The sequence below is a fragment of the Gopherus evgoodei genome, chromosome 1, assembly GCF_007399415.2.
Source record: "Gopherus evgoodei ecotype Sinaloan lineage chromosome 1, rGopEvg1_v1.p, whole genome shotgun sequence".
NCBI lineage: Eukaryota > Metazoa > Chordata > Testudines > Testudinidae > Gopherus > Gopherus evgoodei.
The window spans coordinates 19347698-19361933 of record NC_044322.1 but is presented as its reverse complement, the minus strand read 5'-3'; the positions used below and the strand labels follow the sequence as shown (position 1 = coordinate 19361933).

Here is a 14236-nt window from a genome sequence, read left to right as displayed (position 1 = left end):
CAAATAGTGGTGATGGAGCAGTTTAGTGGACAGGGTTTCCATTTTCTTCAGATCTGGCATGCTATCTTTAAGATCAACTGTAGTCACAGACAAAATGGAAAGCTACATTTAATCTGTTTTAAAAAAGATCTGGAGATGTTTGTAAGCTTCCTGGACTATACGTGCAGAATCTGCAGCAATAATTCCTGATTAAGTATTGTCTGAGGGCGGCCACTCATTTCCAGCGGCTAAAAGCTAAATGGAGAATATCCTTACTTTTCAACATAAGAAATTACTGTGGTTGCTGGATATTAGTCAGTCACAAATCCAAATAGAAGGAGAGGTGGTCTTTGTCAAGCTTTGGATTGAGATTTGATCCACAGCCTGAAAAAGCTGAAGAACCTCTGTCTAAATAACCTAGTCTGCTTGTCCAGTTGGCTCTCTGAGGCACACTCAAACTCTGAACCTTAATCTAGCATCAGCCCAGTTCTAATAGAATAGAAGGATTTAAACTGGAAATCTAAAGCACTGGTGTGGAAATTTGAAAGAAAAAGGTTAAGAAGTGGTCATCCCTGGATTTTCTTAAATCCAAATAATCCCTTTTAGGCAAATAGTCCCATGTAATGTCCTCTTTAAACTACTGGGACTACTTAAGGTAAAAAGGGAGAAATGATTGACTTGATATTTGTTTCTCCCCCACTCCACAGGGCAAGTCTATGCTTAAAATGCTGCTTTGGTGCAGCTGCGCTGCTGTGGTGCTTTAATGAAGACAGTAAGCTGACTGAAGAGAGTTCTCCTGTCGGCATAGTTAATCCACTTCCCCAACAGATGGTAGCTGTGTCTGTGGGAGTGCTGTCTACACCAGGGGCAAGGAGTCACTATAACTCCGATGCTCGGGGGGGTGGGTTTTTCACACCCCTGAGCAATGTAGTTATGCCAATATAGGTCAGTAGGGTAGACCATACTTCAGTATTACAGCTGGTTTATAAGGGCCTGCTCCTAACCTAGTGGCAAAGCGTTAAGTTGTCTAATCACAGCAGTTGCGTGAATAGTGAGTAGTCTTCAGGCCAAACATTTATCTTATTGTATTGTTCCCGATTGTCTGCAGGTTTTCAAGGAGGCCTTATGTACACAACTTTGACTTCGTGAAAGCTATCAATACTGTTCAGAAATCCTGGACAGCAACAACATACAAAGAATATGAAAACCTCTCCCTGGAAGAACTAACTAGAAGAGCTGGAGGTCTCAAGTCCAGAGCTCCGAGGTATTAAAGTTTTCCTACTTAGGTCACTCACGAGGCCTGCTGGTGAAAATCATTCTCTGAGTTCTTTCGAGCTGTGCTGATTATCATCAGCTATAGATCTGGCTCCTAGTTCAGATTATATATAATATGCTATGAAATCCAGATGTATTCAAACCCCTTACAGTATGACTGAGTGCCAGCATATTTGCCTGTTTGAGTCCTGATGATCCAAACATATCTGGCTGTCTTACAAGCACTTTGATCCGGTCCTGAAATTGCCTCAGAATATACAGATTAAGGGAAGAGGTGATAACATGGGTGTAGAATGGGAATTTTAGAATTAGACTCTTATCTATCCATCACTGAGGTTGTGCCCACACACAGCTATGGCAGGTAGTTAGGTATTTTTATCCTTTAAATAAAGTTAATTAGCAAGTTTATAACCTCCAGTCCAAAAACAGCCATAGGCAATCATGGCTGAAATACAGACAATGCAGATTTTCAGAAGGAGTTCTCTGTCACTGTATCAAATTACCCATCCCAGTGTCTGCTTCTATAGATAATTTGGGGAGAATGCTGGCCTATATTTTATACACAGAGAAAGGCACACACCATTCCATATCAGGCAGCAGGGGGTTGTGTTGGCACACTGATTTCACTACACTAACCTCTGATTTCACTACAGTCTGACCAAACTTGTAAGTGGTGGTATAAATTGTTTTTCCTTTGAAATTTCCCATTGTGTAGCTGTTCCCTTTAGTACATTGTCAAGAGAGAGAGTAAAGCTACCTTCCTATTCCCTATGCCTAATATTTGCTTTGCAGTGTTTTAGCTTTGCAGGTGTCTTTTTTCTCTCTCAGATGGTTGACTCTCATGGTGTTGAGCCATGTCCCAAGGTAGGAGGGGGCTGTAGGGAAGCAATATTGTTCATACTTTCCCCCCAAACTTCACTGTACTATAGCACTCAAGTGTGCAGGTAGAACTTGAAATGTCTCTAACTTTTGCTACTCTGATTATGGAGAACTCCAAATATTTGCTTTGTGCATGCAGATAATGTTAGGGCTTTCCGATACGTTGGTAAGATTATGTGTTGTCTCTGTGAAGATAGTCACATGCCCTCACAATCACAGAAAAATAGCACTAGGTACAGACACACAAACATTAGACCCTCCGTCATCTGGGTGTAATGTTAGATCTCTGTAATGCACTTGGAACAGCACTTGTTGGGCTGATCTTTCCAGTCTGCTGTGAGTAGGAGTGAGCCTGTTGCTCGTCACAAGAACTTGACTTTTAAAGGGAGTGGAATGCTTAACTGTGCAATCTTTTTGGCTTGTCTGCACTATAACCGTCCGCCAGCAACAGGTGCAGGTTAGGATGGTTTAGCTGCAAGCGTAGACAGGGATAGTCAGTATTCAGCACCACTTCAGTATCTGCGGAAAAAGTCGGCTTCAAGTAGCTGTCTCCAAACATGCTTTAACCGTGATCATCGGAAGCGTGGCTGGACACTTTGTCCTTGTCAGCGCTTGCAGTTAAACGATGTTCACCTCTGACTGATGCCCATTGACAGTAATTGGTGATTTTGTGTCGTTTCAAGAAACCCTGTGTATTCTTAATGAAATTTTGTTGATAGCACAGACATTCAGTACCTGTTCAAAGTCTGTTATAAGGCTGCCATTCTTGATGATATTGTGGTATTAGTTCAGCACTTCAAAACAAAAACAAATTTTTGGACTGATTTAATTGCCCTACCCAGGAGATTGCTACGGCACAAATAAACCCTTATCTGCTCCAGCAGGGATTATGACTATTTTCTCCTTGCCATATTCCATCCCACTAAAGCTAAGCAATAAAGAATCACCTGTGAGACTTGACACCCATTCAGTGTGCATGGAGCGGGTTGCTAGCTCTAGATATTGTTAGGCAGTGGCAGATTAACACACGAGTCCCGGATAATTTGGGCCCCCCCGGGAGCATTGAAACTGTGGCCCCACCCTCTGCTCATCCTCTTCCCCCTGTTGCCCTGCCTCCTGGCCAGGGCGGAAGCTGGAGACGGGCCAGAGCTGCCCACGGAGCCCTGGACCTTTTGCCTGCCCTGGGCAGAGGGCTGGGGGACCAAAGTCTGTGTCCCTGCCCCCTGGGATGCACCATCCAGGACAAGTGGATAATCTGGGGGCCCAGGTCACCAGAACCGGGGGGACCAAGGGGACTATGCCCTCCCACTTTTAATACAAGAAACTTGCCTTAGTGGTGGGCGAAAGCATGGAGCCCTGTATCATCAGCATTGGCCCCTGCTCAGCCAGGGCCGGCTCCGGGTGTGGCTGCAACTCCCAGCGCCAGATGACTCAAGTTCTGGGCAGAGGGAGCCCTGCTTGGGTCGGGGGTTGGGTTGCAGTGTCCTGAGACAGGCAGTGGATGGATGTAGTTTTGGGGAGAAATTGCCCCCCCCCACGCAAAAAACGGGTGAGGTATGGAGGGGTGTTCAGGGGATCATGTGCCATTCCTCCTCCTCACATTTCTGCAGCTCTGAGCTGCTCTGCTCTGCCTGAGGTGGGGATTGGAGAAAAGGAGGTGGCAGGGGTTGGGGGGGAGAGACAGAGGGAAAAGAAGGGGATGAGAGGGTGGAGGAGGGAGAGGGGTGGGGCAGTGGTGAGGGGAAGGGAGATGGGATGGGGAAGAGGCAGTGGAAAAGATGGATGGGATAGGGCAGAGGGAGGACAAGGAGAAGGAGGATGGGGTGGGGAGAGAAAGGGGGATGAGGAAGGGGGCAGTGGGGAGAGGTACTTTGCATCTGAATTGCCTGAGTGGCCACTCAGATCACTGCAGCAGCAGCCCCCACCCCCATTAAGCTATCCCCCACAGTACCGGCAGCCCAGGTACCCCTCCAGGCCAGGAGGGAGAGCCAAGGGTACTGGCTTCAGCACACACATGCGGCCCCCCAAATGTAGCAGTCAAACCACACTTATGGAGAGGATGCAACCTCCCCCCCCCCCCCCGGAACCCACCTCAGCTCTCACCACCCTTTGGGCAATGTTTGAATCCATGGATCATCCGAGCCCTGTCCTAGAAGACTGTGCCCCCTTCCTTCCCCACCCCGTACCCAGACCACCTGGCAGCTCGCTCCACAGCGCCGCTGGAGGGGGCTGCTCCCAGGCACCTGCTCTCTTGCTCTGCTCCTGGCGGCACTGGCTCTGCTGGGCCGGGACTTTGCAAGTTTTGGCTGCTGATTGTGGCAGCTGCAGTGCTGAGTGTAGGGGCCAGAGGACCGCAAGCCAATCCCGGGGCCTCCAGCAGCCTCTGCCCTGCCTATCCCTGTGCCTGCCCACACAGTGCACCACTGCACAGAGTATCCCCTGGGACACCCACCCCCAGAGCCTGGGATCCCCTTTTCTACAGCCAGAGATCCTACTGCACCCCCAGCCTGAGATCCCCCTTACCCCAGAGGATACATCCCCTACAGACCAGGAAATCCTGGACACATCCATCCCCCAATCCGGGATCCCCCCATCCCCTGGCGACACACTGAGAGCCCCCCACTAACTGGGCCTCCTCCCTTCCTGGGACACCTCCTTGTTGCGGTTTAAACTGCTTGCAAAAAGCCAAGCATGTCTGCACCCCTCCCCATGCACATCCTCTCTCCAGAGCCCAGGATGTGACATCCTTCTCCCTCCACCCTCAGGTGAAACAGACACCTTCCCGCAGCACTGTGCAGGTGAGGGTCCGCCAGGCTGGGGATGGCGTGCGGATCTCACATTGCTGAGAAGGTGTCTCCTGGGATTGTTACCCTGCTCTGCACCAACCAGTACTCCAAGGAACAAGACAAAACCAGCCTTAGAAAGAGGAAGTGTCAAATGAGTGGTGGTGAGGAGATTCTGTTTAGGACCAATTTGCACTAGAGTGTCTGGGGAACCACTGCAACTGTGTTGTCACCTGAGGGGGAAACTCAAAGCTGTCAGGGGAAACCTTTCTGGCAGTGCGATCTCTGTCTTAGGAATAGTCTCCCAAGAGAAAGGCTGGAAACCCCAAAGCCTGGGACTTTTAAAAGGAGACTGGACAAAACGTACTGTAAGGAGCAGCCCTGCATTCGCAGGGGGATAGACCGAGACGGGATGATCACAGAGGGCTTTTTCTTCTCAATTGCTATAATTCCATCCCACTATTCTGGGAGTACAAATTTGGATACTAAAGACCCGTAGCCTGTATCCCATTGTGCTGGGCTGGTGAATTCATGCGCTACTGAGCCAATGGTGTAGAACCTGCTGTTAGTGTAGCTGTTTGCAAGTGCCCTTGTATTTAGCTGTGCCCTTGCATTCAGAGATTGAGTGTATCCCCGCCATATTGTGAGCATGGAATCTGACACTGCTACCCTGCTATGTGGGTCCCAGCGTCCTTGTACTGTGAATTTTCAGCCTTCACACCCTGCTGTATTTATCTCATTTTGCTGGTAGTGCTAGTGCCAAGGTGTGGAGACATTATGACATTATGCTAGAAATATGAATCCTGAAAATAGTGTCCTGGTGTGATGGTCACTCTGGGCTGTTAAAGTGAATCCTCCATTCTTGTAGGCAGTGTTGTTGTAGTCCTGTTGGTCCCAAGATATTAGAGAGACAAGTTGGGTGAGGTAATTTTTTTATTGGATCAAGTTCTGTTGATGTGAGAGACATGTTTCCGAGCTTACACAGACTCTTCTTCACACACCAACAGATGCAGGTCCACTAAAAGATATTGCATCACCCACCTTGTCTCTCTAATGTGAATCCTGTCATGGCCTTGTTGGGTGCATCCTAATATACTGAGGGCATGAATCTAGGCCACTAGAGGAGGAGTGTAAATCTTCATGCTGGTAGCCTGCTGTTTAGATTTTACTCCACTCTGAGCCTGGGCATTTTAATCTTGGCATGTGTATTCTGCTGCAGTGAAGTTTGGAAATAAAGTGAACACAAGTCTGGCCATTATGGGTGAGCGCCATGGTCAGAGGGGTACTATGCTCAAGAGGCAGGGAGCGGGATTGGGCCTGGGGTATGAGGCCATGGAAGGGATCTTAGGGCAATGTGGGGGAGGCAGTGGGGCCCAGGGGCAATGAGGGGCATTTCTCCACCACTTTGACCTTGGCCCCACCCACTTTTACAAAAGTTTCATCACCCTTGGGCTCCCCACAGTGACCTGGCTCCCTGGGCAGCTGCCGCAGCTCTTACTATAGTCTGGCAGGGCCTCTGGAGAGAGGAGGAGCAGGGGCCCATAGCGAGAGGGGTTGTCGGGGGCCCAAAAGTTCTTTGTGCCGAGGGGCCCAGGAAATCTTAATGTGCCTCTGCTGTTAGGAAATAGTCTGTGGAAGCAAAATTGCTAGAGGTATCAGTTCCTCTTGCAATCTCTTTTCCTCTGTCTAGCGGGTGTGATAGTATGTTAATGTCAAATATATGTTCTTGTGTTTTAGACTGAAGCCTGCACCGTTAACGCCCGAATTAGTCAAACGAGCTTCAGGTTTGCCAGAATCCTGGGACTGGAGGAACATTAATGGTGTCAACTATGTCACTCCTGTACGAAACCAAGGTACGAGGTTTTTCATAATCCTCATAATGAGACTGTCTGCAAAGAATACCTGATACTTAATCTAGTCCATGTCAATATCATGAAAGATCTTAATTTGCTTTGCTGTATGGTCCCCTGTGTTAGGCAGTAGAACACACCTGATATATAAACCCTCTGCTAAGGCTTGGAAAAGTTTTGTCTCTTAATACTTCCTGCCAGACTAGAAAACTACTTCCTATCAGACTATCCAGTTCAGTACAGGAGTGAAAGTCAATTATCATGGCTCTCTGTGTGGAGATCATTAGCAAATTCTGTTTGTCCAAACTGTCGTCATGATGAATTTCTGCTCACCACAATCTCAGAACTGATACAGTGCAAGTTCAGTTATTAATTTTTCTACTAATTGCTGCTGACAGCATATTATCATACAATTTTAACCAATAATCTCTTGAAGAATTGTTTATACCATCCTCAAGTCTCATTACTTAAATCATTTTAGGAATAATTAGTTACATGACTGATCCATTACAGAGATAGGTGTCTGTTTATGCTTTGGAAAGTGTAGACATTGGTAAACGTCTGATACCCCCCCATAAACAAAATGCAGCCTCTGTAAAGCTTTCTCCTCACTCCTGCACTAGTACAGATCTTCCTTCTTAGCTGGATTTAAAGGTTCATTCTTACTATTATTCATTTGTAGTGGTTCAAAATCTCCTCTTGAGGCAAATGGAATGGAGTGCTGCTATATAATGAAGTTGTTTCCTTAAACCATTGGTCCCTTTCAAATGCATGAGGGGTGTATATGTATGTGCGTACGTGTGTGTACTGAAAAATTCCTAACAGGATTTTTTTTTTTTGCGGGGGGAAAGGGGCAGAAGGAGGATGATGGAATATGAGAGAGTTGATTCACAATCTCATCTATTGCTGAATGATGATAGGAAATACTGAAACACTTAAACAGGGATTATCAACAGCTAACTGGTGTGAAGACCTATGCTTCCTTCATACCTTCAGTTCACTTGAGAAGTGTGGTATCGTCCCTTCTTCATTCAGTGGGTAACAAGATCGAAGGCAGTGGGTCTCAAACTTTTTTACTGGCGACCTCTTCCACATCGCAAGCCTCTGAGTGGTACCCCCCCCTAATAAATTAAACACACTTTTTAATATATTTAACACCATTATGAATGCTGGAGGGAAGCAGCGTTTGGGGTGGAAGTTGGCAGCTCGCAACCCCCCCATGTAATGACCTCATGACCCCCTGAGGGGTCCTGACCCCAAGTTTGAGAACTCCTGATCTAAGGCTTCCTGTTCCTGAGGATCATTGTAAATATTTTCTCGGTATGGAGAATCTTGGTTTGCTGTTTTCAGGAATGAGAGTTGCCTAAATCCCCTCATACTGTGTTGACAAAACACATCCAACATGTAAAGGAATCTAGGTGGACTGTATTTGCATGTCACATTCAGCCAGAAATGAGCGTCTTTGATATGATAAAGAGCCAAAAAGACAACCTTATTAATATGTGCAGTGCTGACATATCAAATAACCATCTTCTTTACATTAATGAACTATTGTAGATTTGCAGAGGCATCAGACATCAATGGCTGTAAATAGTTAGTAAAATAGTGGCATAGTATTAAGATTTAGATGCTGAAACTTTGAAAATGCACCAGAGTCTAACAGAACCATGAGCAATAAGAATGTTTTTTCAAACAGCCAATCATGCCAGGCAAACTTTCACGTGCTAAGCTGCTGAGACACTGCTGCATTCACTGAAAGGTCATGCCTTCTTCATCTGTGGACTGTTAGAACCATGTGACTGCAACTATTGTCCCAAATGGGCAAGAATTTCCTAAGGACAAAGGTGTAGTCTTTGAAAATAATTCTTCAAAATTGCAGAGGCAGGCCTCCTGCCATGTTTTTCTTGGTTTGTAATCTTTGTTTATATGGCGATATACCTACCTCATAAAGCTGGAAGGGACTTCGAAAGGTTGTCAAGTCAAGTCCAGTCCAGCCCCCTGCCTTCACTAGTAAGACCAAGTACTGATTTTACCCCAGATCCCTAAGTGGCCCCCTCAAGGATTGAACTCACAACTCTGGGTTTAGGAGGCCAATACTCAAACCACTGAGCTATCCCTCCCGTTATCTATGATAGCAAATCAGCATTCCCTAGTATAGTCAGTCACCGTTTTTTGGTAACCACCTTTACTTACTGTTAGGTATAGTAACTGAATTACTGTACTCTTTAATGCCAGCTAACACTTTAAGAACTGAATTACTGTACTCTTTAATGCCAGCTAACACTTTAAGAGATAAAGGCCTGATGTACCCTACAGACTTAGGTCAACGTAAGGCAGCTTATGTTGACCTAATTATGTCAAAGTCTCACCACAGCCTTGTTCCCTCCGATGTAAGTGCTCTGACGTAAGAACTCCATCTCCACTTACGTCAGTGTAGACACTGTTAGGTATGTTGGCTGTCATTCTTGTCAATTTCATGGTGCCCTGCTGGAGCCTGATACTAAGAGAAAGGCCGTAGGTTCCCTTCTGTGAATCTGGCATCCTCAGACCAGGGTGGATGAGAGGTTCCAGCTAGAGGCCAGCTGCCTCTTGGGTTCTGGGGGGCAGAGCTCCCCACTGGGAGTAAGGAGCTGGGGAGTGGGGGCAGCTGGGCTCGCTGCGGGGAACCCAGGCTCTCAGCCCTCCCCCACTGCTCCTCTTAAGTCAGGAGAAGAACTCCTGATGAGGACACGCACCGCTGACAGAAGAGAGTAATGAACCATGGCAGGTAATTACTGCAGCGGCTGTAAGTCAACCTAACATAGCTCGACTTAAGTTTGTAGTGTAGACATGCCCAACGCTCAGTTTGAAACTAGAAGCAAACAGAACAAAGAACTCTAATACAAATTAAGCTTCAATAAAATCACTGTCCCAGGAACTCCCCTGTCCCATGCTTTAGATATCTTCTGCAGAAGAGATTAGTTTGACAGGCTGCATTGCTGTCAGTTTATACTGTGGGAAAATATTGTTGGGCAATTACATCACAGTAACCAGTTTAACCCAGAGACCTAGGATTCTCAGTAAATCTCTGGTCTGGCTCCTATAATCTTCCTCTCAAACCAGAGTAGGTGGAAAAATATAGTGACCTACTGATTCCTCATGTTTTAAAGGTGTTTCATGCCCTTAAATCATTTTTCATCATGTAATGATCCTTTTGCCACAGACTGAGTGGAATCTAATGCAATGAAGTCTGTGATTGACTTGGAATTGAATTTGTGGGGAGCATCCAACATGCAACAGTTCCAGCAATTCTCTCTGATCTCCACTGATATTCCATTTCTGTGTGGGTGCCATTTAGGAGCTTCCCAGAGTGTACTGCTGCCGTTAATAGGGGAGAATGTTTTTTTAAAAGAAGTTACTTCCAGGACAATGATTACATGAATGGACTCTTATGTATCTTTGCAATTGAGACCTGGCCTGCTGTAGCTTGGCCAGTCAGCAAAAGATGGTATGATTGCATAAGAATGGTGTCTCCTTTCACCACTTGGAACATGAATGCTCTTTGCCCAGCAATGTGATCAGAGAGCAACTTCCACTCCCTCTTCTTCAGAGATGCATCCAACCTCTTAATGTTGAATAATGGTACAAAGTCCTGCTTTTATAATAGCCCTGCTTGATGCCCTCCTACACGCAGTTTGAGACATGAGGTAGTTTGGTTTTGTATTCCCAAAGCCTCATTCCTTTTTTAAGCTTTGCGGTATTTTCCTTTGTAGTGGGTAACTACAATTGGGGGTCCTCAGTGAAGGGCAATAGTCAGAATAAGACCTTGGCTAAGCAATTCCTCCTCTGCAGTGAGGCTACTTCACTTTCAAAGTTTCTCTTACATCGCAGAAAACACAGAGAGAGGACGAAGGAGCTGAAACTAAAAGGCAACTCTAAATTTTGGTGTAAATTATGATGCTAGGTGATTTATCTTGTTGCCTACCACCAGAGGACAACTACTCTGAAAAGCCAGAGACTGCATGCTGCTTGAGAGAATCACAAAATCCACAATATTAAACCTCACACTTACATTGCCAGACTCTAAAACAAGCCATTATTTTAGGAGCAGCGGTATAAGTATAGTGGTGCAGTGGGAAACTATGGCTCTAAATATACTAAGATGCTGAGGATATCTAGAATAGTATGTCCAGAGTTCAGTGGACACAGTCTCATAAGACAACTTATGGGAGGGCTTCCTAAAAAGCAGCCTCAAGGAGTTAGCTATGAGCATCTTCCGCACCATGCTAACAAATATTCTTTATATGACCGTTCAGAGGCAACAGCTTAGCAATTATGCACCTTTTAAAACTAGACAATTAAAAAGTTAAACTTAAAATTTTTAATAAGAGAATCTATATTAAAAAGAACCTTCTCTGTCTTGCTGCTTCCTCTTAGGAGACATCAAACCTGCTTTATAACCACAGCTGATCTTTAGAGGGATTTCTAAATACTGACTTCAGTGGGACTACTTTTGTGCTTACAGTTAAGCATATTTAAATGGCTTTCTTGAACTGGAGCCTGACTTTTGGTCAAACTGAAGACAATGTCAAAGCAAGGTTGACTTGATTCAACAACCTGTGCAATATGAGGGTTACCTCCCTTTACAGCACCCTGGTCTTGTTTAATTTACTGATGTTTTGTATTTCCTGTTTTCCTCAGCATCATGTGGCAGCTGCTATGCGTTTGCTTCCATGGGCATGTTGGAGGCAAGAATTCGTATCCGCACTAACAATTCTCAGACACCAATCTTCAGTCCTCAGCAGGTTGTGTCCTGCAGCCATTATTCTCAAGGTGAGCGGACTGGAGATGTTCTCCTGGTATTGAGGAGATAGGGGAGGAACACCACCCCAAGGATTCTGTCACTGCAAGAGAGGAAGGGTTGACAGTCTCATCTCATTGATTGGCAACCATTTTTGTAAGCCTGTCTGTGGTCCTGGGGTGGGAAACTCATTTGCTGTGAAATAGCAGCTTCAGAAAGCCAGGGCATTAGAACACACTTCTTTCATGACTGAAAGAGATGATAATTCTTGAGTGTCACATGCTTAGGACTACATTTTATGGTAGCTGACTTCTGTGACTCCATCATAGTGATCCAGATTTCATTCCAGGGTCATTAGAGTCCATTTTGCCATGTACATGGGAATCTTGTATTGGAGTTGAACCACTAGTGGTTTGCTTAACACTAGCTAGCGGTCTGTGGAGACTGGCTACTCATTTGGTATCTGCTCTACTACTTCTCCAGCTGCTTGTGCAGGCATCCAGGCGCTTCATTGTAAACAGCCTTGGATGACTGCAAAAAGCAGCTGAAAACAAGGTAAAGGAACCTGTCTAGGGGAATTTGCTGTGTTGGAGAAGGATCCTGGAGCTGTAATCCACCTGCAGAGGAGAGGGAATGTCTAGAGAAGCAGAGGAGATTGGAATTGGGCAGTGTGTCCAGTGGAGTTAGGAGAAGGCCACCATACTGGGTAGCACATTTAGGGAGAAGGGAACAAAATGTCCCTGAAGCATGTACAGAGGGAGGAAGAAGGTGGAGGGAGGTGAAAGGAAAAGCAAAAATCAGCAGACTGTGCGATTCACTTTTGGGGGAAAAGGACACCATCCCTACGATATATGACTGCTACAATACATACGCTTTTTTACTAGTGCTATGTTTCCATGTAAGGAATTGCTGTGGTTACCATGGGGATGTCACACGGGCACAAATGGCTGAGGAGATGGATTCTGCAGTAGGGAAGAGGAAGTTAAGGTGGTCCACCCTGTGAGACAGCTTGAGAGCCCCTAGGTGTTAAAGGAATGTTAGGCATTGTTTCCTCTTGATCTCAGGGGCGAGATAAGAGTGGTTCCCTTGTAATTGTAACCTGCATTAGCCATGCTCAGTCTGATACAAAATACCGGGGATAATAAAGACTTGTGGTGATTTTTAAATCAATGAAGTTGCAAATTTGCAGCTTCCTCTCCTACCGCAAAAATACCTGCAAAGAATAATCAGATCTTTTCTGACTGTTTCAGGTTGTGATGGCGGATTCCCATACCTCGTTGCTGGGAAATACGTCCAAGATTTTGGTGTGGTGGAGGAAGAATGTTTCCCTTACACAGCCACAGATTCTCCATGCACTCCGAAGCGCAACTGTTACCACTACTATGCCTCTGAGTACCACTACGTTGGAGGGTTTTATGGAGGCTGCAATGAAGCCCTGATGAAGCTTGAACTTGTCCTATATGGGCCAATGGCTGTTGCTTTCGAAGTTTATAGTGATTTCATGCTCTATAGAGGAGGAATCTACCATCACACTGGGCTGCAGGATGAGTTCAACCCCTTTGAGTTGACCAATCACGCTGTGTTGCTCGTGGGGTATGGCAAAGATCCAGATACTGGTGAGAAGTTCTGGACAGTAAAAAACAGCTGGGGAAGCACCTGGGGAGAAAATGGTTACTTCAGAATCCGCCGGGGCACCGATGAATGTGCAATTGAAAGTATAGCAGTGTCCGCAACTCCTGTCCCAAAATTATAAAGCAAAACTCCTTTGCCCAGTGCCTCATTTCTGAGAAGCAAATTTCTCAGCCGTAGGAATGTATTGATTATATTATGTACTTGGAAAATTTTACTGCAGTGTTTTAAAGCTTAAAAATGAGCTTTAATGAGATTTTTCAGAATCATGTGAGCAGTATTCACTCTCTACCAGTGAGGACACTTCAAAATTCTGTTCTTTGTTTGTGATACACAAAGATACACTTCCTGGCAGTAAATTCTCTAAGAATGCAGTTGCTGTTAAATTAACAATAAGTGGTGGTTATTCATTTTATAAAGCCCCAATATTTTTTTTTTCCCTTGGACAATCTTAAAACTAGATCTCAGAGGGAAATGATTGTTACAATCATCTACAATTACTTAAAGGGACACTTTTTAAAGTATTGTGCCTTACACAATAAATCAGGGAATCACTGCCTTTTAAAATTGAACATCTTAAGTGTGCATCAGAGGATGATTATACTGTGACTAAAGGGAAACTTTAAAGCTTTAAGTGTTTGGCAAATGTGCAAGCAAAATGTCAGATGTCAAATTCTCTGAACTTCAAAGTTCGTTTTACATATTGGCCTTTTACTGCATTTATGTGGCGTTTTTTTAAGTTCCTGTTTTTATGGATGTCATTTGAATTCAATTCCAAGCTGATCCTCAATAAAAATCTGACTCTATTGCTATGGGAGTTGTTCTTTTCTAAAGTTGATGCATTTTTATTGCTATGACCTTCACCAACAGCTTCAAAATTGAGAAGGGATATTCAGGTATTTTAGCATAAGGAAGATTTTGGGGTGGGTAGGGGAGGGGAATTACAAATCATCTGGCCTCCAGACAATTCTGTTCTGTATCAGTTCTTACATTGCATGGTGTTGCTCTCTAGTGCAAGTGCAAGCAGAGTCTTTGTACAGCACCTAGCACAGTGCAGTCCC

General features: G+C 45.2%; 1 protein-coding gene across 1 annotated transcript in view; it reads left to right on the top strand.

Annotated features, from left to right (window-relative positions):
* CTSC (cathepsin C) overlaps positions 1-13987 on the top strand; it is a 37739-nt gene extending 23752 nt beyond the window's left edge. Inside the window, exons 4-7 of the mRNA XM_030559026.1 lie at positions 1088-1243; positions 6654-6769; positions 11447-11578; positions 12797-13987. Coding sequence (XP_030414886.1) covers positions 1088-1243; positions 6654-6769; positions 11447-11578; positions 12797-13299 — 907 coding nt within the window. The 3' untranslated portion in view covers positions 13300-13987. The remainder of the gene's footprint in view (positions 1-1087; positions 1244-6653; positions 6770-11446; positions 11579-12796) is intronic.
* The last annotated feature ends 249 nt before the right edge of the window (positions 13988-14236 follow it).